Here is a 27,005-nt window from a genome sequence, read left to right as displayed (position 1 = left end):
GGCATCCCAATAGTATTGTTTTGCATGTTTTGTCTCAATGTTGCTTTTGTTAGCATATAAAATGCATTTTTTTCTGTGTTGACTGTATATACTATTATTTTCTTGTGAGTTTTGTACTTACTAGATCTGAGAATTTTTTTTATGTGTAATATCATGTCATCTACAAAGTTGCAAGACAAGAATAGCCACCATCTTTGCTCATAATCCATACAGTGCTTAGATTTTTTTGCTTAAGTAGTAATGCAGAGAGAGAGAGGGAAAGAGAGAGAGAGAGAGGAGAGGAGAGGAGAAGAGAGGAGAGGAGAGGAGAGGAGAGGAGAGGAGAGGAAAGGAGAGGAAAGAAGAGGAAATGAGAAGAGAGGAGGAGAAACAGGAAAGGAAGAGATGCTGAAATTATTTTCCTTTGAGGATCTGTCATTCCCGAAACATCTCACTGTTTGATGACTCACTTAAAAGTATGTGTGAAAATTTAGTGTGCTTCCTGAAAATTTGTTGATTTACTAAGACTGACATTATGATGTAAAAGATTGGACTTGCCTACGCTTTCATATGCTTCAATTAAAAAAATCAGAGAAGAATCTGTACAGCTGTCTTTAAATAACAAGCAAAAGGAACTGTTAATAACTATTTGGTTTTGACAATAATGTTGCAATAGATGAAGGTTTTTGCTGCATATCTCATATATATTCTCTGAGGGGTAAATGCAGGAGCATGTGGCTAAGCTCACCATGTTCAGACAGCAAATCTTAAGTGAGCCTGAGCTATTTACAAAGACTGTCTCAAAAACTCAAAGTAAGGCTGAAACAAAATAAACACAAACAACTATATCTGAAAGATAAGATCTAGAACTGAAGGTATGAGTCAAATTGTGACTCTGAAAGGATTGTGCAGAATTTCTAAGTCATTTGGTCTCAAAACTGAACGTAATTCATTTATTTTCAATTGTAATTGTTAACTTGTTAACAGTGTAATTCAGTGGGATTCACTATTATTCTTACACACTGCCTCTAACATGTATTGATAAGTATTTCTATTTTTGATGCTTTTCATGATTCTATCTGCGACCTGAGCTGGTGATCATGAGTGACCTTTACGGACACAAGACATCATGAAGGATGCTAAGACAGACAGGGAGTTGGGGCTCTGGACTTTCCTCTCCCTCAATACTACCTAAGCACTGTCACCATTGGTGAGTGAAAATTCATCTTTATGTGCTGAAAATATTTGTAGATTATGCATTATGAGCAGAGAAAACAAAACTATCAAGTTTTCTATTTTACCTGCTGAAATGATCAAAGAACATGTATCAATGACTGTACTCTTTGACCGAGAGTGACGTTCAGTCAGATGTCCATCTCTGTGAATCAGCATGAAGGGGCTGAGAACTGCATAACCAAGGGTTAGGAACTCTGGAACATACAGTACTGTAGAATAATTCTCTATGGAGAAAGTAAAGATTAAAGAAATGAAACAATCTGCCCAATAGAAGAAAAGAAAACAGAGCATCAGAAGGAGGACACTTTGAGCAGCTCTCAGCTCAGGGGGAGTTCTGTAGAGAAGCTTGGAGTTCTGAAGGTAGAGGACCTGCTGGTGGTGCTTGTGGAGAAGAAACACCATGTAGCCACTGGCCCCGCCCATGGCACCCTGGAACACTGCATCTCTCAGAACCATGAGGGTGAGAAAAACCCATCTTGCTACCCAGCTTTCAGGTAGAAAATAACAATAGTTGTCATCTTTCCTAAACTGTGTTATGTTCAGACTATTGACATTTTTAATGTAATATAGTAAGTTCATGCTGATCAGGGAATTGAGTATCCACAGGCAGAGCAATGAGGAAAGAATGTGCTGTGGGGTCTTTAGTTTGAGTCTCTGCCACATGGAGTCTCTGGGACTGATGACGACAGCCTGGACCACCGTGAGGAGACTGCTGGTGCACATGGAGAGGCCCCGGGACACTCTTGCCAGGTAGACAACAACTTTACAACTGGAGTCATTTAAGAAGTTTCCAAAATTAAAGGCTTCTATTGTCTTTCGCATCCCTTTTGAAAGAAGCATTATGATATTTGTAAGTGCCAAGTGAGCAAGAATGAGGTGTGTAGATTTCTTCTCAGTGCTTTGGAACATGTGCATGTAACTCACAAAAACTAAGCTGTTCCCCATGGTGCCGATTCCAGTGAGACAGAGGAAGACCGTGCCCTTGACAGGGTCCAAAACCATCCTTAGATCTGACTTGATCCAGGAAGTACCTTTTGGAAGAAATTATCAGTAAATTATGGAAGAGCAAAATATCTTTCAAATCACCTTACATTTCTGAAGGATAAGGAATTGATATGTATTATTATTCAGATTTATTGACCCAAAACTTTCTCCAGCGATACTCTCTGTGAGTTTTCTTTTGTATACACTCAAATATATCACAAAGACTTGTTTTCAAAAATCTATATATTTTAGCTATGTATTTACGCTATAATATAAAATAGGATCTACTTATTCAAATATTGATATAGCTCAACTGCATGGCTTCATTAACACCAATGACACCAACCAGTATTTATGCACACATTTTCGTTTCTTCTGTCCTGCAATCCAGTTCTGTAAGTCTTGCATTTGTGGTTATCTGTCTCTCTGTGCCATGTGGCATATAGAAACATCTGTGAGGTTCTCTTGTTTTAATATATTGAATACCTCTTCAATTTAATGGCATTTCTATTTCTACGGGACCTATTATGTGCCCAGTGCTACATTATGTCTTTCAAATCACTGTGTATAGAATTTTATGGTTCTTCCCTCGTGTTCTATATTAGATGTTTAGGCCCTAGTGTTTCAAAAGTTACATATTAAAAATCAGATCTGATTCTATGGTTGTATAACGAGCCATTTATCTTTAGTGAGCCGAACTTTTTACTTGTACTGTTATGTTGTGAGTGGATGTGGTCAACCCTCAAAGCTCTGGACCCTGGTTCTGAGAGAAAGGTTAGTATCAGCTCTGGAAACTGAGGCCCATACCTACAGATGTGTACATATTTCCTAACTTGGGTTTCATACTTTGTGTAAAGTTTAGAACTACTATGGTGTGATGTAGAGATAAACTGAAAATAAGTTTCTCCCCAGTTTTAATCCATTCCATATATATTCATATATAAATGCCATTTTTTAATCCCAGTGAGGGTCCTGACCCAGGGACAAGCCATCTAGCTAGACACAATGGTAGTGATTTTACTACTTAGGCATACTCACTGGTTTTCTGTAGTTCCAACATCCGTATATAAGCTTTTTAGATGAGACCCACTAGTTACAGCTGAGTCAGCCACAGATAACCATAAAAGAAAATTTTGTGTTATCAACACATATAAATTGTTCGTAACAATTGGTGTACTGTGGTATTTTCACACATTTCTACCTTGTATTCTCCCCCATTGCAACCCCTGAGGCCTCCCTTGTTCCTCCTAGTTTCTGTGCTTTACATCTTAGCCAGGCAGAAAGGAAAGAAAGACACGGAAATAAAATAATGAGGTAAAGAAATATAGATGGTTTTATTTTCATATGACAAACTATACTTACGAAAACATAAACATATGTGAGCCACCCTGATCCACTTTTGAATAGAAGAAAATTGCAACCTAGAAATATACATTCTCTCTCACACACACACACCATACTCACAGGGGTGGAGGGAGGGAGGGAAACAAAGGGGAATTTCCAGCCCAGAGTCTTTCTCAACCCTTAAGGACAAAGATAGAGAGATGTGAGACAGAATTAATGACTTCTTTTCCTCTGTTTCTTTCAGGGCCATTATTAAAAAAGTGAATTTCTTTCAACAACAACAACAAAAACAAACAAACAAAAAAAAAACAAAAAAAACAAAAAAAAAAAACCTTCCTGGTTTCAGAGAGAACAGCAAGCCATGTGAACCTTAGATCCAGATGGCCAAACTAAGTCAACATAATCTCAGAGGTAGAGGACCTCTATGGTGGAACCTCAGCAGTCAGAAAGTTCTCCCAAAGTTCACAGTGTCACTGCAGGAGTCACTCTCTGTATCCACTGTACTCCGTGTCAAGACACCAAAGCATTAGTCAGGTGTGAGAGGGTCACCTACAATTCTAGCTCTCAGGGAGCTGAGGCCAGAAGCTTGTGGAGACCAGTCTAGTATTCACAGCATTATTCACTAGAAAAAATATTCTATGCCAAGGCAATGAGGTGAAGAGGGTGATTAGGAGTGAGTGCACCTTCCTGAAGACAAGTGGAGGTGGGTGGGGGATGGGAGTGGGGTGGAGGAAGGGGATAACATTTCAAGTGTAAATACATAGAGTATTTAATAAAAAATATTCCAAAATTCATATCTAGATACAAAAACAAATAAAAAACAAACAAACAACACCCCCCAAAGCACAGGCAAACATCAGGGAGCATAGTGAGCAAAGCCAGAAGTATCACAAAACCTAATTTCAGATTACACTTGCAATAAGTCCAAGATCCTGACATAAAACAAGCTGTTGGTCAATGGGGTAAAGGAAAGAATCTAAATATAAACCAGTCCAGCTTCCGGTATGAAGCAGGAAATGTAGCCTCATATAGAGTACAGAAACTAAATACACACACATACACAAAGTGAAACCCTGTTAGAAACCCTGTAAGAACTGAGGACCAGGAAGTGTACAAAGGAAAGCACAGGGAAAGCACCTCGGGACACAGCATCCACAGGAGTCAGATCCTACCCCAGCCTCAGCTGAGATCAGCTGCATCCACAGCCTCACCACTCTATTGGTAGCTGTGCTAGGAAAGGCAGGGACAAAACAGCAGATAAGATACCTGAAAACTCCTGCTCTGGATGTCATGATGTCACACAGAAACTGCAAACTGCCACCCTGAATCGACAATCCAATCAACACACAGACAAACCAACTGAACACTTTCTGTAAGAAGCAGCAACTTGGTCAGCAAATAGGAGCAGTGTTTCTAGTTTTAGTACTTGGAACAAGTCTTTTAAAAAAATCATGTGATTAGCAGGCTGCCCTCAGGAAAGGAGCTTTGTAAGAACACTGGGATCCTGCTTTCATAGAGTGTTCAGGAGCGCACTTGAGTCCCAGTGAGTGGCCTTGGGATGTCTCCGGGAGTCTGGAGCAGTTCTAGTGGAGCTGAAGTTAATTATGCAGAAAGAAGATTAATTAAACATGTGATATACAAAACTATTTAAATTAGTGATCCCCAGAAAACTGTACATGTGAGAGAGAGAGAGAGAGAGAGAGAGAGAGAGAGAGAGAGAGAGAGAGAGAGAGAGAGAGAGAGAGGAAGAAAGAAAGATTTGGTGTCTGCAGGCACAAGTCATTTGCATTTGTAGCTGTTTTATCCCTGCCTTTTCCAACAGGCTGTGAGCTGTGCAGGCTGTAGTCAGTTCAGGCTGAGATAGAATCAGACTCCTCTAATTTTAGAGCTTCAGTCTCCCTAACCAAGAATTCATGTGAAATTACGCGCACTTTCTAGAAACAAAAAGATCAGTATGTTTGACTCAAACTTTTAGAATTGTACAATGCTTTCTACTTTAGAAATGTAATTTTACACACTTTTGCCTTTTCTTTACACTAAATACTAAAAATTGCAAGGTGGTCAGTGGTGATACAAGCTTTCAATCCCAGTATTCAGGAGTCAGAGGCATGTGAATCTCTGTGAGTGAAAGGCCAGTCTGGTTACAAAGTTAGCTCCAAGACACCCAAAATACTGGAAGACCTTGTCACCAAATCCACCCTTTCCCCAAAGACACCAAAAGGATTGCTGTATGTCCCTGTCCTGAAGGTCTCTGACCATGAGAATTGCATAGATGAGGCTTAGACTCATGTACTTAGCAGGTGGCCTGAGTCTTCTAGGAATATCAGTTATTAACCGTTATGCTTCTGACAAATTGGGACATCTGAACCTGAGTCATTGCATCCTAAAGAGCAGAACACTGCGTGGATTCCCAGTACGTAATGAAACAGGCTGCAGCCTTTGTGACAAGCACAGCAGTGTAAATAAACAAGGCTGCAATAAAAACCAAGTATTGATCAATGATTAGAATTAGTAAAAGTGTCAACACTCAGAGGCTCTTAGTGTCTTGACAGACTTGTCAATTCTATCCAACATTATTTTGTCTGCCTACCTGCCTGCCTGCCTGCCTGTCTGTCTGTCTGTCTCTTTCTTTGTCTGTGACTACATAGTTCTTTCCAGTCCTCTGATCCTGTCCACTAATTTTAAAGATCATATTCTGGACATATAATAAATGGTGTCTCTTTTTCTCTGACTAAAATATGTAATCTGTACCCAGATGTTACAGACTCTCTGGACATTCTTTGAAAAGTAGGTTTGAAAATAGATTTGCTCGGAGGAGTAATGTGAGGGAAAAGAAGAAAATGACAAAAAAGATGGTAGTAGGAACAAAGAAAGAAAAATACAATGATGTGTGAATGAAAATGTAACAACAAGACTGTTATGCATAAAACAATAGAAAAATAGCAGCAGCATCAAAAAGAGCAGCTTTGCATTTTGATAGATGGGTAATGTCCATCAACAGTAGCTTCCAGTTCTTCTGGTGCAGGAAAGTGAATCTGTGACACTGAGTTTTCTCAAATTAAAATATAAGGTATTGTTCCTTTATTCATCATACTGATATGAAATCTCTAGATTTATGTTAAGTCAATATGTGATTGGATATGAAAGAGTTGGGCAGGAAAAGGTTGGGGAGCAGAAGTAGAGGCAGAAGGCAGAAGGAGATGGGGAGAGGAAATCAAGATGGAGCTGTACAAGGATGATCTTGATCCAGATAAACTTAATTGGTGTTAGGTAGGTATGAATATTTTAAGGGATTCTATAGGTCTTTTATCTCATATAGCAGGACAGTCTGTATCTTTATCCATTGGATATAATCTTATTGTGCAGAGGGTTTGTGGATTGAGAATTTAGTATATAAGCCTGTATAAAAAGCTATTGGGCTTTGGAGTCATGTTTGTGCAGGGCAGTGGAGGAAAGAAAGTACACAAGTGGTCATATCCATCCGGGACAGAAACAACAAGGGTGGTGGATTGAATCACGCCTGAGTTCTTAGAGGTTGCCTGGAGTGCCAGCTGGTGTGGGGACCTATTGTGTGTGCTCGGATCCACACTGGGGGGGCATCCATGGAGTGAGACCGTGAGGGTTGACAAAGGTTCAACTGTCCTTTTAATATTTACTGCAACAGAAATCACCTTGGTTATAGCAACTCAAAATCTGGCAAGTTCATGATTATATATTTAAACCCTTTATTGTTGCTATGAGACACCCGTGTTCCTCCTAGACTGGCCTCGACCTCACAGAGGTCCACCTGCATATACTTCCCTAGTGCTTGTATGTGCCACCGTGCCAAGCTCATTCTTTTTTCATTTTTGTATATCTAGCTATCCTCACTACTACCTGGGAATACAATAATCATACTGCCTTACAAGTTCAGTAGAACACCCCAAACTAGAATGCAGTGTTTAAGGATGGATTCACAAATGAACCATACAAATAAAACAGCACCATGCAAAACTAACAGATAATTTTGCTGGCACTGAAAATGTAGAAAATTTTTAAAAAGGTGAATTGGGTGGATTAAAGTTACAATACAGACATTTTTATAAGGCAAGGGAACTTTGAGGCTAGAGACAATAGACTTTTTCAATGAATTTTGGGAAGGTTCTATTTACTTCTAGTTAGTGGAAGAAAAAAGAGAGCATCAGAAAAAGATTCACCCCAACACGCTCTCATGACAGCAGACCCTAAACACAGGATTGACTACCTGTGCTTCCTGGGATCAGGTCTCCTGGAACTGGCCCCAGTTACTCTGATCCTTAAATGTCAGAGGAGTGGATGTGATCAGACTCAGCATCTCTCCTCTACACATTAGCTTAGCCAAAGAGAAGAGGATGGATGAGTGTATTTAAATGAAGTGTTGTGTGCACACGAGAGTGAAAGACACTCACCACAGTGATCAGGGCAGTCAGGCTCTTGGTCTTCTGGCAACTGAGCCTTCCAAGGTCATATTTGTACCTTAAATATTTGCAGAACACTGTCAACATAAAGTATCTTCATATTATTAACTCATCACCATGTCAGGGAGAATGAAGCCTTCTGAGGAACTTCAGTCTCTAAAGGATGACTTTCCCTCTCTCTCCTCAATTACTACATTTGTTTGCCTCAAGAGTTACCTCTGGATTAATTACATTTTCATTATATGATAGAAACACATGAAGGGACAAAGTGAACAACAACCAACCTTCTTTGTCTAGAGTCCCCAAGTTCCTGGTCTCTCTTTACATTGCTAAACTAAACTTACGAGTCAGAATAGAGGCCTGCTTCTGATACAGAAAGATCTGTTCTCTTACTCATGTCCTTGTTTATATGGAGGATGTGTTAAGTTACATCCAACCCTCTACACTCTACTTTCTGAACATATCCCAACCACACATCTGAGCAAGCAAGATGTCTTTGCTACATCTGGACACAACCTAGATCACACTCAACTATGAGTGATTCTTTTCTTTCTTCTTTGTTAAATGAATTGTATCTTCAAGCCAGATGAACCTCCCTTTTCTGACTTGAATTCCATCCTTAACCACTGTTTCCTTATAACCCAAAGGCACTCCCAATAGTAAATGCACAATACATCTTGGGCTGTAATGAGGGGAAGCCCTTTACTGCCTCTCTCCTTGATTTAAGTGGAAAATTGACTCCTGACTCTCCCCATACTCCATCCTGCCTTCCTTTTTCCTTCCCTCCCCACTTCCCTCTCACACCCAGTTTCCTCTCTCCCTCTTCCTCCCATGATTATTGTGTTCCCCTTCTAAGTGGGTTTCAGATATCCACACTTGAATCGTCCTTCTTGTTAAGCTTCTTATGAACTGTGAATTGTATCATGGGTATGCTGAACTTTTTTGGCTAATATTCACTTAAAAATCTAAAGTTGATTGTGTCTGAATCCCACCTGACCTCTCATTGTTGTGGGTTTGGTAAAAGACTGCTTGTATTATGTTAATCTGGTCCCCAAAGTTGCATGAGAATCCACACATCTGCACAAAGGAAACTGAAGGAACCCTGCCTTTAGTTGGTTTGGATAGGTAAATAAAGTTCCCAGAAGCCAATGCCTTGGCTGAGAGACAGTGGTGGCTGTTTTAGGATTCCAGGTGAGAGACCAAGGACACAGAGACAGCTGCCATGCCAGAGAAGAAACAGACATACCCTGTTTTCATGTCGGTGCTGGGGAATGCAGCCAAGTGGGTTGCAGGTCCAGGTCCTGGACAGCAAGGATGGAATATAGATTATAGTAAGTAATAATTCGAGAACATTGGAGGAGGTTTCATCATCCATGTGGAGATTAGGAGGTAGTCCAAACATTGAATAGTTTAAGACATATTAAAATATAAATGTTGTGTGTGTGTGTGTGTGTGTGTGTGTGTGTGTGTGTGTGTGTGTGTGTGTGTGTTTTATTTGGGAACCCAAAACACTGAGGTGGGGAAGGAGGAGCACTATGACTGCTGCCATGGGGAACAATTTGATCAGAGTAAGTTGGGTTCACCTACATCTCATCACCTACTCATTACTGTAGCAGACCAGCGCCTTTCCCTGCCACACCCCTCTCCTTTTGTCAGACCATCTCATGCTTTATTTAAGAACTCTGGAGATTCCAGCAAGAGCCGGGTATTTCTGATCCACCACCTTCCCCAGGATTGCTGTTGCTCTCAAGACATTGTTGTCATAGCATCACACAGAGATGGCATTGTACCCAACACACTGAGAAGGAATGGCCGCAGAGGTAGTGTTTTCTTGAAGATTACAAAGTTCCTGTTCTACAGATTGGCATTTGAGAAGAAATCAAGGTTTAGTGTTCCTTCACTGCTACAGACATCTGAGAGACTCTGACTAAAGAAAGAATTTAAGAAAATGTTTTAAGCAGGTGAACTCTTTTCAATGGAATATTAATAGTGTCATTGTTACCTAAGTCTGGTTATCAAGGGAGTGTCCCATTTATGATGTCAGGCCAGGGTATGCTCGATGCAATTGTCTCAGTCAGGGTTTCTATTCCTGCACAAACATCACGACCAAGAGGCAAGTTGGGGAGGAAAGGGTTTATTCAGCTTACACTTCCATATTGCTGTTCATCACCAAAGTGAGTCAGGAATGGAACTCGAGCAGGTCAGGAAGCAGGAGCTGATGCAGAGGCCATGGAGGGATGTCGCTTACTGGCTTGCTTCCCCTGGCTTGCTCAGCCTGCTTTCTTATAGAACCCAGGTCTACCAGCCCAGGAATGGCTCCACCCACAATGGGCTGGGCCCTCCCCCCCTTGACCACTAGTTGAGAAAATGCCTTACAGCTGGAATTCATGGAGGCATTTCCTCAACTGAGGCTCTTTTCTCTGTGATAACTCCAGCTTGTGTCAAGTTGACACAAAACCTGCCAGTACAGCAATCACAGCAATTCTGCTTCAAGAAGGTAAATGGTAGGACTGGAGACTGTTCAGTGCTTATGAGTCATGGATGTATTTGCAGAGGACCTGGGCTGGCTGTCTGCACCTACCAAGTGGCTCACAGTCATCCATAACTTCAGTTCTAGGGTATCTCATGATTTTTTCTCTTCAAGTGCTATATGCATGTGTGCATGTGGTGCAAATACATATACTTGAGTATATACACAAGCATAAAATAAATAAATAGTTGTTTTTTAAGTAAAAAAGAAAGAAGATAAATGGTTGTGCCAGGTAGAGGAAAGAACGGTACAAGACCCATGACAAAAAGAGCAAACAAAGGTCATTTTGTTAATGATTTGAGGCTCATTCAGGACTCTAAGGCCACCTCATGTCCGGCATTATGTGACAGATACCGGGTCTCAGGAGGAGTTAGAGGTCAGGTATGTCATTAAACGTGGGTCATTGTGTATCTTTGCTTCTAAAATGACTAAATCATGTGCACTAAGAGAGTGGCAGTTCAAATGAGTGTGAGCCCACCAGCAGCATGGACACAGACTTCACACTCTCTCCTCTGCCACTGCCTGGTGGTCATGTTGTTAGTGGTGTTGAATGTAGCGAATAAGAAGCAGAGACCGTGTAAAACCATTGCTTGCAGACTGAGCATTGCTTAGGAAGACTCTATCTTAAAAAGCTCATTTGGCTCTATTGTGATTGAAGGTCTGTAGCCAACTTGAGCATAGCGAATATGGGCTCTAGTGGGTCTTTCCCCTCTCCCCTATTCTCCCCGCCTTGGTTTAAATAAAAAACGTAAAATCATTAGGTTACATTCCTAAAGTAGCATCAAGGTTATTCCTTTATTTGGTCACTTCCTCCTCCTGTGGCTAACTACCAACTTCTAGCTATCAAAATATTGAAGTCTAACAATCAAAAGCCCCTGGAACAACTAATTAACATACCAATTAACATTCAACTCCTTATCTTAACACAAGGTTCTCCAGTTTACCTTCATAAACTGCTATTTGCCTATGGGACACATCTCTGTGCTTTCCATCCAGGGGCAGTCCCTTGTCCCAGTAAGACAAACTTCCCCCTCTCCTTTCTCTCCTTTTTTTCCCCTATCTTGCTTGTTCCCTTTTCCTTCTCATCCCTCCACACTTCCCACTCTTGGATATCTCGTTTCTTTGTCCATAATCTTGCCCTCCATCATTCTGGAGCAAATAAATATTCTCTATACCAAGAAGTTGATTTTAGAGTAGCTTGAGCTGGCTCCAAGGTTCCCTATAGTAAGTGTAAACACCAAGGATGGATATCTCTGCACCTCATTGTATATGTGAACACTACACTGCCTGCCTAGAATCACCCTAATATATATATATTTAAAGATTAGAGCCATATGAACACATTAAAAACATTCAGAAAAACAGACTGGCAATTTATTGAATTCACCAAGCCAAAAATAGTGCAAACCTCTCACTTGGACCCTATAAAGAGGAAGACGGAGCCCACTGTGGTAGCAATAATTTCTGAAAACTTGTCATCTGACTACATGGCATGCTGTGCTAAGAAATTAACTGATGGTGAACTCCTCACTAACACTGAACCTCAGCTCATCTTGGTCACTGCAGTTGGCACAGCCATCTAAAACAGTCATCACGATGGAGTCCTGTCTTTCACCCTGCCTCTGTAGCCCTGCTGGTCATATACCTTTGTTCTGCCCAGTTTGCAGGAGTCCCAAGAGATTAACTGAAGTTATGCATCCAATGCAATAAAACAAAGAGAGCTTTTATTAAACAGGACCTACCGAATTGCAAGCCTCCCATGTTGCACAGGTTAGGAATGCGATGCTCATGTCCAAAAATCTGAGGGATTGAGCATGCATAAACTGGAAGTCTCAATCCTTTGAGTTATAAGACTGGGGAGGTGGTAAGGGAGTGCTGTCCTTCAAATGGCACAGTTGGAAAGGGTCCTTCTTGACCTGGGGGGCAATAATTCTTTAGGTTATCAGAAGTTTAGTGTATTTTATAAACTGGTCACAGCTGTCTGAGAACACTTAATTGTCTCTTTCTCATAGTCCAAAAGTGTAGTTTTTACCACTTATGGGTTCCTGCTTCCTTTAAGGGTAGGAGCCATCTGCACTGAGGAGTGCTGGTTGTTAATCAGGATGAGCTGTCTTCTGTCCCCAAGATTGGCATTTGCCTGGGGAGGCCAGGGGTGGGGAGGGGGCAAAAAGAGAAATTGTAAAAGGCTAGGCTCCTTTTGCCTACCCTCTCCAAAGGCTGGAAAGAGTGCTAACCATCTTGGCTCTGCATGGAGAAAGGAAAATGCAGGATTTTATGCAGAACGATGGAGCATGTTTCCCATGTTTCTTCAACTTGCCTCTATGACTCACTTTAACCCTAAGGTCAGTCATGATCCTGAAACTCCACTAACCTAGTACCCAATGCCTAGATTCATCAGGGTTCTCTAGAGTAACAGCACTTATAGAATGAATGAATCTCTCTCTAGATTTATAGAAAGTGTGTTTATTAGAATGATTTTCAGGCTGCAGTCCACCGAATCCAACAATGGCTGGATGGAAATCCAGTAGTTTCTCAGTCTACAAAGCTGGAAGTCTCAACTGGTTTTCAGTATATGCTGAAATACCAGAGAAGTAGGCTTTGATGTCAGGAAGGAATGGACTTGCTTGCAAGGTTAGAGTGAGCATGTAAGGAACAAAATCATCCTTCTTCCTTATGATACATTTCTAGCAGAAAGTGTGGCCCAGATAAGAGGTGGGTTTTCTTAGCTCAAAGGATCTGGATTAAAGGTGTGTGATTTCTGAGTTCAAAAGATCTGGATTAAATGCAAATCTTTCTTCCTTAAAGATCGGGATTAGAAGTAGATTTTTCTACTTTAAGTTAAGCAAAAATTCTTCTCATGAGTGCCTTTCATGTGGGGGTTTAGTTAATTCCATATGTTGCCAAGTTGATAACTAAGAATAACAATCACAATCCCCAGTGCTTAATCTTTTTACTAGCTTAACTAAACAGTGCAGGGACTGTCATCAACATCTGCTTCCTCTGCCTTTATTAATGTCTCTTTAAGTTCTCTGAACAATTGCAACCTCTTTGTGGCCATTCTGAAACATATTTTCATATGCAATTATACAAGATATAATAACTGTAATGTGTTGAGAAGGCCAGGCTGACTCCATGACAGGCTTCAAATTGGCAGTTTAGGAGACTAGGCCTAAGAATTGGGCAAATCCAGGCAAGCCTAGGCAATTCAATTACATATAGAAAAAAACAAAAAACAAAACAAAACAAAACAAAACAAAAAAAAAAAAAAAAAAAAAAACAGGTTCCTGCCTCCACAGACTAGTTATTGTTCTGGAATGCCTAAAAATAGAACAAGATAAGGCCACCTACCCTGCAATTACTCAACAGTTTCCAGCCTTCAGGCCTCGTAATGGTTCCAGAATCCCTAGAGATAGAGTAAGATAAAACTCATCTATTGTAGAACCCCAGTGTGCTTTAAATCGAACCTTTTGGGCTCACTTGGTTATCTGTCTTGGTAACAGAAGAACCCAGCACGCTGGACTTGTGCAGAATAAAATACTCTTTGTGTTTACATACTATTTGAGTCCTAGGGTATCATTCTTTGGTAAATCATGGACCCTTACTTAATGTGTGATTTGAGAATTAATATTAGTAAGTATAGTTTAATTAAATAATCCATGTTTGCTAATGATTAGCTATCAAAAAAAATCAGGACTAGAGAATATTATGGGACATATTGTGTAAATAATTTTTTCCTATGTGCTTGAGTTTGGACCCAGAGCCATATAAATGCTGTAGCACTGATGCTTTGGTCCAATTCTTTGACCAGTATCTCCCAAAACCACTGAGCCCCAAGTCTTGGTCCTAATGTTCTATCTTCTTAAGAATTTAAATCCTTTAAATCAATGACCTCCTTTGTCTAGTGATTCATTTGTAATGATTCCAGTAGCTAGCAATTTTTGTATACCCATGATGCAGTTGAACATGCACCAGTTCATTTAATCTCCATTATTGTTGCAGTAAAAATAAAGTGGGTTCTGTTGCAACCAGTGGTCTCACTTCTCAGGAGCTCTCACTCTGGGGAAGCTTCACTCTGGGGGAACCACTCCAGTATGGAGCCGGGCACCAGGTACCACACGGTCCTCTAGGGTTACATACCAAGCCTGAAACCCATACTTCTCGTTCCATGGGCCCCAACACATCACTCTGCACAGGCAACTGAGCTGGAACTGCACACTCCAGCTGCCTCTCAGCCATTGCTTTCACACACTGTCCTCCACAGCCCAGTAAAAACACTATTCAACAATCAATAACACCAAACAGATTTATATGTTAAATTCTCAATCCACAATACATTCAAACAATACATTTTCTGCCAAATAATAAAAATATAAACCATCCACTAAGATGAGATAAAACTCATCTACTTCGCCTTGATCTGAACCACCCTCCTCTGCTGCCTCCATCTTGAATCTCCTGCTTCTCTTTGTCTTCCACTTACCAAGACTTTGTCACCACTCTCTACTGTCCAATCATGTATCACCTTGACATCAACCTACACATTATCATCTTTTAACAAGCATAAGAGGTAGAAGTATTAAATAACTACCCAGAGTGCACAAAGCTAATAATTCAAAAAGCCAGAATTTGTAAGTAAGTAGTTTAATTTCAGATTTCTGTGTTCTGGTACTTGATTATACTAGAAAAAGCAGTAGATCATAATTTACATATTTGAAAGACATTATAGTGAAACTGTCCTAATGGTTAATTGGAGACTGCCTTTTTCATCCTTACATTTGCCTGTGTACATGTTCACTCCTTGCTGGCATTCCATGCCCCTCATCATCATTGGACTATGTATAGATAAGGGTATCAGGAAAATTTAGAATTATGGAATTAGAAAAGACTGGGTTTCAAAAGAAACTTTTTCTTTTCCTAGGTGTTCAAAAACTTTTTTTTTAGTATTTCTCCATCTGAATTTTTTATCATTATCTAAGAAAAAATTGTTTTGAATATTAACTGGAATAACACACAAACACACACACACACACACACACACACACACATATATATAACTGGAATAACACACACACACACACGTGTGTGTGTGTGTGTGTGTGTATGTGTGTGTGTGTAAAAGCTTCTGTGACTAAATATGGAAGTGCAAGTACCTCTAACATTCTGATTTCATTTCTTTTGCATGGCTATTCTAGTGAAATTGTTTGGATCTTAAACAAAACGACAATTGTCTTAAATGTAGTCAGTGACTCTTAGAAATAGCACATATCTACAAAACGATACCCAAATGTTTATAGCAATCCAGAAACCCTTCAATGATCCTCTCCAGATACCTCCTCAACAGAACAGGGGAATTCCCTCTCCTGATAGACCTACCCTGGTTCTTCGCCATCTTTTTCTAGTTTGACCTACTACTGTCTATAGGAACACTGACAGTGCCATTCCTGCATCTCTCAGATCTTCAACACAATCATCAAAATACACTAGAGCCAGGTATAGTGACAAATACCTCTAATCACAGCAATTGGAAAGTAGCGGGGGAAGAAGATCAGAAATCCAAGGCCAGCCTCTGCCTTAAATATTTATGCCTTAAATGTTTGAGAAAAAAACTATGGGTTACATGACACCATGTCTCAAAAACAAAAAGGAAAGCAGAAACTTTCAATAGCCAAAATGTTTATTTTTACTTTTAGTTAAGTGTATGTGTCTGTGTACATGAGTCCATGTACCCAAAATATTCAGAGTTGTCATATGCCCCAGACCTGGAATTATAAGCCACTGAGAACCACTGAAGTACCAGGAACCAAAGATGGATCCTGTGCAGGACAGTATGTGCTGTTTACTTCTTACCCATCTCTTCAGCTCCCTCGTTTATTTGAAAAGAAAATCAGAGAGGTAAAAAGAAATAGTTATTAAACTTCTCTTTACCTAGTTTCTCTCAAGCATAATTCTTAGTATTTTAATTCTTTCAAATAATAAAGAGAAAATTTAATTGATAATGTTACTACATTCTATTACCTTTACATTTTATTAAACTCAAATGCACTTCAGTATCATTCCATGTCAATTCACTTTGAGCTCATTCATTACTTTATAAATACCATACGAGAATATGTAAGGTATTTTAAAGCACTGCTGTTTGTGAAAGTTGGCATGCACATGCCATGGCACACATGTAGAATGCAGATGATAGCTTATAGGAGTCAGTCTTCTTCTTCCAAATGGGTCTCTCAGGCTTGGTGGTGTCTTCCTGATGAGCTACTTCAGCAATCCCAAATGCCATAAAATTCTGTTGTAAATGTGCACACTTGAGGATATATTTTATTTTCTATTCTCTTGGTTTTGTTTCTGAAAATTGACTTGTCCATAGAGGAAGTCACATTGACACTGAGGTACACCCTCAGCCCTTGATTATTTTCAAGTAGCTAACAAATGTGTATCTTGTTTGTTATTTATGTTGTGTGCTTGTAATGATATATAATATATATAAGAGATCAAAGACACATGGCTTTTCAAACATTAATGAGCATGGCAACATTTATCCAAGTGTCTATTCCTATGATTCAGCATAAATGGACTGAGAACTGCATAACCGATGGTCAGATATTCTTGAAAATGCATTGTTAAGGAGTCATTCTTAAAAGAGGAAGATAAATACAAAGAAACAACACAATCAGTCCAATAGAAGAAAACAAAACACAGCATCAGACGGAGGACACTTTGAGCAGCTCTCAGCTCAGGGGGAGTTCTGTAGAGAAGCTTGGAGTTCTGAAGGTAGAGGACCTGCTGGTGGTGCTTGTGGAGAAGAAACACCATGTAGCCACTGGCCCCGCCCATGGCACCCTGGAACACTGCATCTCTTAGGACCATGAGGACAAGAAAAATGTTTCTGTTCTGACTTTCTTTTTTGAAATAGCAATATTCTCTATTCTTATTCGGTTGTAAGGTGTCTGTAGCTGTGCCTCTAATGGAAAGAAGGAGGTTCATGGTGATCAACGAATTTAGAATCCAAAAGGAAAACAGAGAGAGAGTCACATGCCATGCAGACCTTAGTCTCAGCCTCCCCAGCCAGGAAGCTCTGGGGCTCATGATGACAGCCTGGACCACAGTGAGGAGACTGCTGGTGCAGATGGATAGGCCCCGGGCCATCCTTTCTAGATAAACAATAATGTGACAACCTACAACACCTAGGAAATTTCTCAACCCTAAAGCTGCGATTGTTGTTGGCATTACTTTGGAAAAAAGCACTATAATATTTGTGAAGGCCAAGTGGATGAGAATAAGGTGTATAGACTTCTTCCCAGAGAGCATAAAAGTGCATGTGTAATTCACAAAACCGAAAACATTTGCCACAGTTCCAAGTCCAGTTAAAAGAAGAAATACACTTATTTCTCTAATATTCAAAACTGTTTTTAACTTCATTGGGAGAAAATTTGGGATCTTACAAGTACAGTTTGAGGAAAGTAACTGATTTGATATGTGTCTGTAAAGTACATCTTATGTCATAGATCATTTCTGGTATAAGAAAGACAGCCCTGATGTGTGCAATGGAATAGAGTTTCTTTTCTTTCTAAAGCAGTCTACTTTTTTTTCTTGACTTTATGGAACATCTTGTACTTTAGCTGTGGTATCTGTAGAAAAAGATTTTTAAAAAAGATGTGAAATTAAAGTAAGGATTTATTCCCCTGACTTCCATATTAGCAATGATAAAGTATGTGTTCGAATGTTGATATTTTCCATATATTCTCCATCTCAGCATGTGTCAGAATAAACTCAAAAGTTTGCCAAACTGAATGTCTCCTTGCATTCTCTATATAAATTTATTAGCATTTTTACCAGTCAATTTCTCAAGCCTGCAACTTTCTTAGCCCCTTTCCTCTTGAACACTTAGGATAAATATAATTATTTTTTTGAAAGTGTGTCAAAAATTCAGCTCACATCTGTAATGCCAGAATTTGAAGAAACATGAGGCAGGAATGTTATGTTCAATTCACTACCTGCTTGGGCTACATAGTGCGTGTCGGCCATGATCACATAATAAGACATTGTCTGAATGCCACTCGAAGAAGACTCAAAAGCAACACAAAAGTCAGTACAAATCAAAACAATCCTATGATATTTCATCAACGTTGGTATCTTTCAGAGCAAAGCCTTTCTTCTGCAGTGCCTTTTGTTTTATTACTGAATTTTTTTTTAAATGAATATTGCAAAGATATGTTTGATGTCATGTCTCTTGTTATAATATACTTGATTCATGTGTGTGTGTGTGTGTGTGTGTGTGTGTGTACTCCAGTGGTGTTCTTTTAAACTCAAAGTATTCTTTTCAGAGGTTACCATATACCTTAACACCAAACCCACCTGCACAATGCTTCACTCTTGCTGCAGGTGATAACCTTAAACTAAAAACTACAGGAGTAAACTTGTGATCTGAACAAATCAGGTACATTGAATGCAGCACGACTGGAACACCTGTAGAATGCTGTCTAGAAGGTTCAGGAGGGCGCTGCCTTCCATGGAGTGACTTCAGGGCCTCTGGGAGAACATGATATAAATCTGGAGGAGCTGCTGATGATCAAGAAGAGAAGGAAGTCTTCCCAGGTGTTATGTGATGCCATAGGGTAAATGCAGTTTGTGAGTTCGGATCTCCAGTAATGACTACTCACTGCATAGGGTCGCTAAGACAGGGACAATGTCATCCCTCATACCAGTGATGGTACTGCAGCTGCCATGTCACCATACTCCCCATTGTCATGGCAGCTAGATTTACCTGTGGCTGTTCTCTTGACCTGTTAATACAATAGGGGTACTACAAATTCTGTCAGTCCCCATTGAGTTTTCTCTCTTCTTTCTTTTTATAATAGTATTTCTTCCAATTTTTTAATTAATATGCAATGATTATACATTTTTGTAGAGGAGTGTGATATCTGAACACATTGTATACTGATCAAATTATAGTAATTACTGGCAGTGACTTGGGTAAGGCTGATCATCTAGGGAAACCACTCTCACTACTGCTTTATCTTTCTTGTAATTCTCTAGGCTCCTCTTTTTCAGCTCTCAACAAAAGGTGCCCTGTTATCGTGAAGGCCCACTGTCTGCTGTGTGTAAAACCTAGAGACCCTAGGTCTTACTTTTCCATGACTGCCTGTGGGAGATTGCTGACTTCCCTCTACTGACAGCTTTTGTCCTTCCCCAGCCTTCAGCCTTCAGGGTTCTGTGTCAGTTTGCACACATCTAGGCATGGACAGGATTGCAAACTCTCACAGTTAAACACCAACCTCAGTTCTCACCTGTAGGATGTATATCAAACGGCGCAGGTGCATGACTAGTTCTCATTGCTGAGATAAACTCCTGACAGCTGAAAGGAGAAAAGGCTCTTTTTGTCCCCAGCTTGAAGTTAGTCCAGCTCAGCAGGGAGTGAGGCTGAAGAGTGGGTGATTGGACACATTCATCAGCAGACAGAAAACAGAAAGAAAGAGAGCGATGCTCTGTTCCTTTTTCCTGTTTATTCTATTGATACTCACATCCAGGCAGGTCCTTCCACACTGAGGCAGGTCCTCCCTCCTGAGTTGAAACCCACTGGAAACTCACTGAAGCACCCAGAGATGTGTCTCTTCCATGATTCTAAGTCAGTTAGGCTGACAATGAAGATTAACCTCACCCAGAACCAAAGCCATCAGGACTGGCCTGTGCTGTGTGAACTCGGAATGCTTTATACCCTCTTCCCTTCTCTCCTTCCTATTAGTCATCTTTGCCTTTCTGTGTTTCTTTTTGGTTTGTTTTGGAACAGGGTCTCATGCCTAGCCTCAAATACTCTTTGCAATTGAAAGGGCTTTGAAGCCCTGGTCCTCCAGCTTCTACTTCTGGAGCAGAGGTTTGAGGTTATAGGTGTGAGTCACTGTGCCTGTCTTTGGATTTTTGTTTGTTTGTTTTAATTTTCTTCTTGTTTTTCTTTTTCTTTTTTCTTGGTTTTCAAAATTACTGTCAGAAACTGTGTGAACACTGCCTGCCCCCGAGTCTGGGATGATGCAGGCTAATGAGTCGGTTCATCAGGTGCTGCCTTTCAGCCTCGGTTTGCTGTGCTGCAAAATGAAAGATGACAGTCTGCGCCCATGTATTTAACAGACCATGTTCTGATTTCAGATTCACAGCCAAAGTGCAATAAAGCACCAAGCGTATGAACAAGAACTATAATTAATAAATTTAATTAAATAAGAGTTGATTAAAAATTTAGTTAGGTACCTAGAATCTGTTTTAAAATATTAAAAGTGTTCAAAATAATCTTCAAAACCCTCATTCCATTAACAAATACTTTTATGTTTTTTTTAATTTGGGTCTAGGGTTTCCCCTCATTCTGGAATCTCTGCCTTAATATTTTCAAGAGACCAAAGCCCCAAATCAGATTTGTGGTAAGCTTTGAAACACCTATTACAATAATTTAACTATTTTTGACTGATCAGTGTGAACAGCAGCAAGCAGGGGATGAAGGAAATGCCCTTCCTAAGTAGCTTTCGCATCATTACTGGAAACTACTTAAAAGGGCGAGCTTTACAGTGGGCTGTGTGCATCAACTCAGGCAGCCAACTGTGTCCATTTCACACGCAGCTTTCTCAAATGAAAAGGGTATCATTGACTGATGCTTCATCAGACAAAGTCTGATTACAATAGGTTATATTATCTTATAACCTGCCCCAAAAAGGAGAACTAAACTTTTCAATACTGATAGATAATAGGATTGTTTCTATCAACCTAGTATATAATGGTGATGCTGACTGAGATGCTTGTTTAGTATATCTGATTAGAATGAGTGCAGAAAAACATAAACACATACAGAGGGAAAAAAGAGAGAGGGGAGAAAAAGAAAGGAAAGGATGGAGAGAGTGGGAAATTTAAGGAATTAAGAACCTAATGTGTAAAGGCAAAATTTGTCCATATGTAAGAGACAGACACACAGTGAAGATGCTGTGGACAGTGATCATCCTGTCGTCATGGTACACATGAGATCAGAGGCTGAGAGAAGAGAGATGGTTTTGATTTGTGTCCCCCTAGAAACCAGAGAAGCATTTGTGCCATTCTTATTCTCCCAAAAAGAAAAACGGGGGAACACATGAAAAGACCTCTCCTCCCTACCTGAGCTCCCCAAAGGCACCACTCCTAAGTGGGGAAGCCTGGTGCTCAGCCATCTTTCCACCTGTGGTACATACCTTTGGAGACCAGGCTCACAAACAAAAACCAGCCAATGTGAATTTGAGGAGAATGTTACAGTCCTGAGGAGGAACATCAAAGGGTGGTCAGGTGTGCTCACTGCAGCAGCTGCCACAGAACAGAAGCTGGGTCAGTCCTCAGACCGGGTGAGCCCTGCAGGGCTGTATTTGAACTTTCTGGGTTTGTAGAGTTCTTGTTTTCAGTGTGGAGGAGAAAGAAGCCCTGTGCAGAAACTTAGTCCCAGAGGTACAACTCTCTCTCTCCCTCCACAATTACTACATAGGTTTGTTTTAAGGGCTATTTCAGACTTAATTAAAATTTAATTGTTTATGTAACTATAGAAATTATCTTTGAAGAAATAGTCTTGAGTTTAATTAACAGAAGGGTACACAGTTAACACAGGAACAGCAGCCAGTCTCCAGTCCTCTCTTACCCTTCACTAAACTCCAAAGCATGAATCAGAAGGGAACCTGCTTTATAGGCACAGAAAAAGCAATGTCCTGTTCTTTCCCTTGATCTATTTAGGCCCATGATGGTTCAAGGTCTTCCTAAGTGACTGTTTCCTTCTTTGTTCAGCACCTGGGACCCCCATGCCCAAGTGAACTCATATGAAAGACTAACCCTGCCCTAAAACATCAGTAACTAAGTCTGAGAAGGTAACTGATTGATTTGTTGATGGAGGCAGTAAATTTATACAGGGATCCAAATCACCAGGTGAATTTAGGATAAACTGTTTTACAAATGATGTGCCCCTTGCTTGATACTGAGTTTTATTCTACTGGATTTCTACTATATAATGCATCTGATAAATGTCAAAGAATAAAAGGCATGTCAAAAGGTTGTTGTAAAGGCAGAGGTTACTTATTGACAGTCAAGAAATATTTTTATGACCAATTCTGGCATTATCTGGTGCATTGAGCCAAGGCTCTTTGGATTTATTCCAGGGATAGTACAGACTACATGAGTTATGTGAGGATCAAGATGTGCCTGGGATGTCTTGTCCTGTCAGAAACCGAGGACACCCAGAGAAGCACAGAGAGATATCCATATTAGAGCTAGCTGTTCCCCTATAATACCACCATTGGGACAGTTGTTGAGGTTTCCTATGGCCCCCACACAACTCTTGACTTCTTAGAGATTCTAGTTTCACAAGCAAACTTTTCTCTGTAGAAATTTTTCTCTCTTTAATTATTTTCTCCTCTTACCTGCTTCAGATTCTTAATGGGCCCCTGAGTGTCCTCTGGTCTAAGGTGGCTTGTGAAAAAGACAGAGTCTTTCTGTAGAGAGTTGCCAGTGTCCTCGGTGCCCTTTCCAGAGAGGACACTGCCACCTCTTGACAGTGATGTGACTAGCACTCATCCCCACTGGGCCCCAGACAGGGTGATGTGGTTGCACATTTTCCCTGAAAATACTGTGCCACTCGTGATGGACTTCAGGAGAGGGAACTGCTTCTATTCCAACGTAGCCATGTTCTCAATTGGGAGCCATCACAGCCCTGCGCATCTCAGTCTCCAGAGCAGACTGTGTGTCTGAGGTAGGTCCATGCCTAAGAATCCACTGTGGCACACAGCCTCACCCTCAAGCTCTGAAGCCCAGCTCTGGCTGTACATACCTGCACTCTGAGCCAGAGACCATGAAGAACCTGTCTCTCCCAACCACAGAGCTGCTGGAACTGTACATAGCCTGTGCTTACACTTGAGTCTCTGCCTTTTCACAGTCATGCATTGGCACATGGTCACCAATGTGGGAGAAAAGGTTTCTTCTCCTGGACACTAGTGCATTACTGAATGGATCCCAGGGTCTTTTCTCATCCACATGTGCCTGTGTTCAGTCCCCAGTTCCACGGTGTCTCACTCATTGATATTGTGCAAGTGGCTTGTGTGACAATGATCCTTCCCTGCTGTGGAAGGTAAATGTCAGGAGGAACTTGTAAGTCATTGCTAGGAAAGTCCATCAGTCCTTCTTCACCCCTGGGAACATGTTCTGTATTGACTGCCCAGGTCCTTATTACTGTCCTCAGCATCATCTGGGGTATTAGTGTCATTTGTAAAAGGAGGATGAGTGCCTTAAGTATACTGAGACTTCCTTTCCAAAAAAGGCCCTCCTTCAGCCCTTCATACAAATCCAGGAGTGTTTGTAGCTGTCTATGGAAGCATCTTACAAGTGTTTGATCTCCTGACTGTTATTTATTTATTTATTTTCAAAGATTTATTTTTATTTTGTGTGTATGAGTGTTTCGTCTTTATTAATGTCTATTCACCACCTGTATTCCTGGTACTCAAAGATGTTAGAATACACTACTGGGTTCCCAGTACTTGAGGTACAGATAATTGTGAGTCTCAATATGTGTATTGTGACTCAGTCTTCCCTCTAAAAGAGCACCAAGTGTTTTTTTTTATTGAAAAACTTTATTTTAAAAAACAAAGATAAATGTACAAATTTTAAGCATTTTTGCATAAAAGTATACAAATACATTTTTAAGGTTGTAATTAAGTATTTGTGGGTACATATACATACACATATGTATATATGTAAAAATAATATAGGAAAAGAGGCTATTAATTTGAGGGGATAGGAGAGAAACTGGGAGGGGCTGTAGGGAGGAAAGGGGGATGTGATACAGTTCTATTTTAATTAAAATATATTCTTTTTTTCATGAACTTCACAGTCTGTGAGTTGTTTCTGGGGTGTTCAGAGCTTTCTGGGGTTAGTACCCCATTATCAGTGACTGCATATTATGTCTGTTCTTTTGTGACTGGGTTATCTCACTCAGGATGATATTCTCTAGATGCATCCATTTTCTTAAGAATTTCATTAAGCCATTGTATCTGATAGCTGAGTAGTATACTCCATTGTGTAAATGTACCCCATTTTTTGTATCCATTCATCTACTGGAGGACATCTGGGTTCTTTCCAGCTTCTGGCTATTATAAATAGAGCTGCAATGAACATTGTGGGGTATGTGTCTTTGTTGTATGCTGGAGAGTCTCTGGGGTAATTCCCAGAAGTGGAATAACTGGGTTTTCAGGTAGTAATATGTCCATTATTCTGAGCACCAAGTGGTTTTAACCACTGAAACATCTTTTCAGCCACTGCTTTTCAAACATTTAGTAGAATATTTCATTCCTTTTATAACCAACACATAATAATGTTTAATCTGGCTTTAGATTAGTCATGTTTGAACTTGATATATTTATTTTTTTACTGTGCTTATTCATACATAATCATAGATATGTGATTGGGGATGGTGAACTGTTTGTTCTCATTCTTTTTTATATTGAATATAATTATTTATTAGAACTATTTAGAACAAAAAATGGTCAGTGTAAACATCAGAATCTATTTCTATATTTAGAGGACTTTCATATATCAGTATGAAATGCAACCTCAGTTTTACTGTAGGTACCTCATATCAAGCTGTAAAGATTCTCATTTGAATTTCCAAAGAGTTTTGTTTTCTTAAGGGCTAGCCATAGAAAACTGTTAAGTATGAATATTCAGTGTCCTTAGTCATCAGGAAAATGCAAATCAAAATGACCCTAAAATTCTACCTTATACTGGACAGAATGTCCAAGACATAAAACTCACGTGATAATTCATGCTGGCCAAGATGTGGACCAAGAGAAACACTCCTCCATTGTTGGGGGAGAAAAACCTTGTACAGGCACTGTGAAAATCAATTTGGCATTTTCTAAAAAAACTAGGAATAGCACTACCTCAAGACCCAGCTATACCACTTCTGGACATATCAAAAGATGCCCCACTCCTCCACAGAAAAACTTGCTGAATTATGTTTGTGGCAGTTTTATTTGTAATAGAAGAAACTTGAAACAACCTAGACATTCCTCAAGTGAAGAATGGATAGAGAAAATGTGGTACATCTACACAGTGGAATAGTATTCATCTATTAAAAACAAAGACATCATGGATTTAGCAGGCAAATGGATAGAATATCATCCTGAATGAGGTAAACCAGGGCCAGAAATACATGTATGATATGTACTCATTTATAAGTGAACATTAACCATAAAGTGCTAGACAACCATGTTACAATCCACAGACCCAAAGAAACTGGGTAATAAGGGGGTTCCAAGGGAGGATACATGAATCTCACTCAGAAAGGTAACTAGATAGGTAGGTGGAGAGAAGGAACTGGGTAGGAGAGTAGGTGAGGAGGGGAGTGGGGTTGGAAATCAGGTATGAAGAGAGGCTAGGCATGAGAGGTGTGGGAGTAAGAATGGAAATCAGTTGGGGGTAAGAAGATGGTTGGGATATCTCTTGGGAATAGGTGGTGACCTGGGTCTGGAGAAACTGAAGAGGACACCAGAACTCTGTGGGGGTAACCCTAGCTGAGATGCCTACCAGAGGGGGATTTAGACACTGACATGGCCACTCCTATAAGCAGGCACAACCTCCAGAAAAGTAAGCAGCACATTAATGAATCCATAAAATCTTCAACCCAGAATTTATCTTGGCTATAAAATGAACCAGGATAAACATGGAGAAGAGAATGAGGAAACAACCAGCCAATGACTGCCCCAACTTGAGAACCATCCCATGTGAGATTATTAATAATAGTCTATTATAGTCTATTAATAATAGTCTGCAATGTTTGCAGATAGGAACCTACCATAACTGTCTTTTGAGAGGCCTCATTCAACAGAAGATGAAGGCAGAGACAGAGACCCACGGCCAAACATCAGGCAAAGCCGTGGGAGTCTTATGGAAGTGTAATGGATAGAAGTGAACAAGTTGGAAGGATCAAGGATGACACAAGAGGACCCATGAGTCAACTAACCTGGGACGTGTGGGCTCATAGAGCCTGGTCCACCAACCAAGGAGCATGCAGGAGCTAGAACTAGACTCCCTATACATTTGTAGCAAAGGTGCAGCTTGGTCTTCGTGTGGACCCCTAACAAGAGGCGTGTGGGCTCTCTCAATCTCTGTTACCTGCCATTGGATCCTCTTCCCTTTACCTGGACTGCTGACTCTGCCTCAGTGAGAGAGAATGTACTTAGCTATGCTGAGACTAGATGCCCTAGGGTGGGGTGGTAGCCAAGGGGTGTTTCCTTTATCTCAATTGAAGGGGGAGATAAAAGGGACTGGGAGGAGATGAGAGACAGCTGTGATTGGGATGTAAAATAAATTTTAAAAATGAAAATGAAAGAAACCAACAAAGACAAAACCAAAAAAGAACAGAAAAAAAGTCAAGTACATTTATGACTCTAGTGAAGTCAATTTGGTTTTGTCTTTATAAGATTAATCATGTCACTGGATTTATTCAACTACAGTCT

General features: G+C 40.2%; 2 protein-coding genes across 2 annotated transcripts; both read right to left on the bottom strand.

Moving 5' to 3' along the window:
* Positions 1-1,170: 1,170 nt before the first annotated feature.
* On the bottom strand, positions 1,171-2,217 carry LOC308422058 (vomeronasal type-1 receptor 4-like; the record flags this gene model as incomplete). The annotated part of the gene is made up of 1 exon (XM_080918526.1): positions 1,171-2,217. The coding sequence occupies one exon, from the start codon at positions 2,215-2,217 to the stop codon at positions 1,171-1,173; it is 1,047 nt and encodes a 348-aa protein (XP_080774652.1).
* Positions 2,218-17,025: 14,808 nt separating this feature from the next.
* Positions 17,026-17,928, bottom strand: LOC308422057 (vomeronasal type-1 receptor 3-like; the record flags this gene model as incomplete). The annotated part of the gene is made up of 1 exon (XM_080918525.1): positions 17,026-17,928. One exon carries the CDS (start codon positions 17,926-17,928, stop codon positions 17,026-17,028), a length of 903 nt encoding a protein of 300 aa, XP_080774651.1.
* Positions 17,929-27,005: the final 9,077 nt, after the last annotated feature.

Source organism: Micromys minutus (assembly GCF_963924665.1).
Source record: "Micromys minutus genome assembly, chromosome: 6".
NCBI classification, from domain to species: Eukaryota; Metazoa; Chordata; class Mammalia; order Rodentia; family Muridae; genus Micromys; species Micromys minutus.
This window is presented reverse-complemented; position numbering and strand designations above follow the sequence as displayed.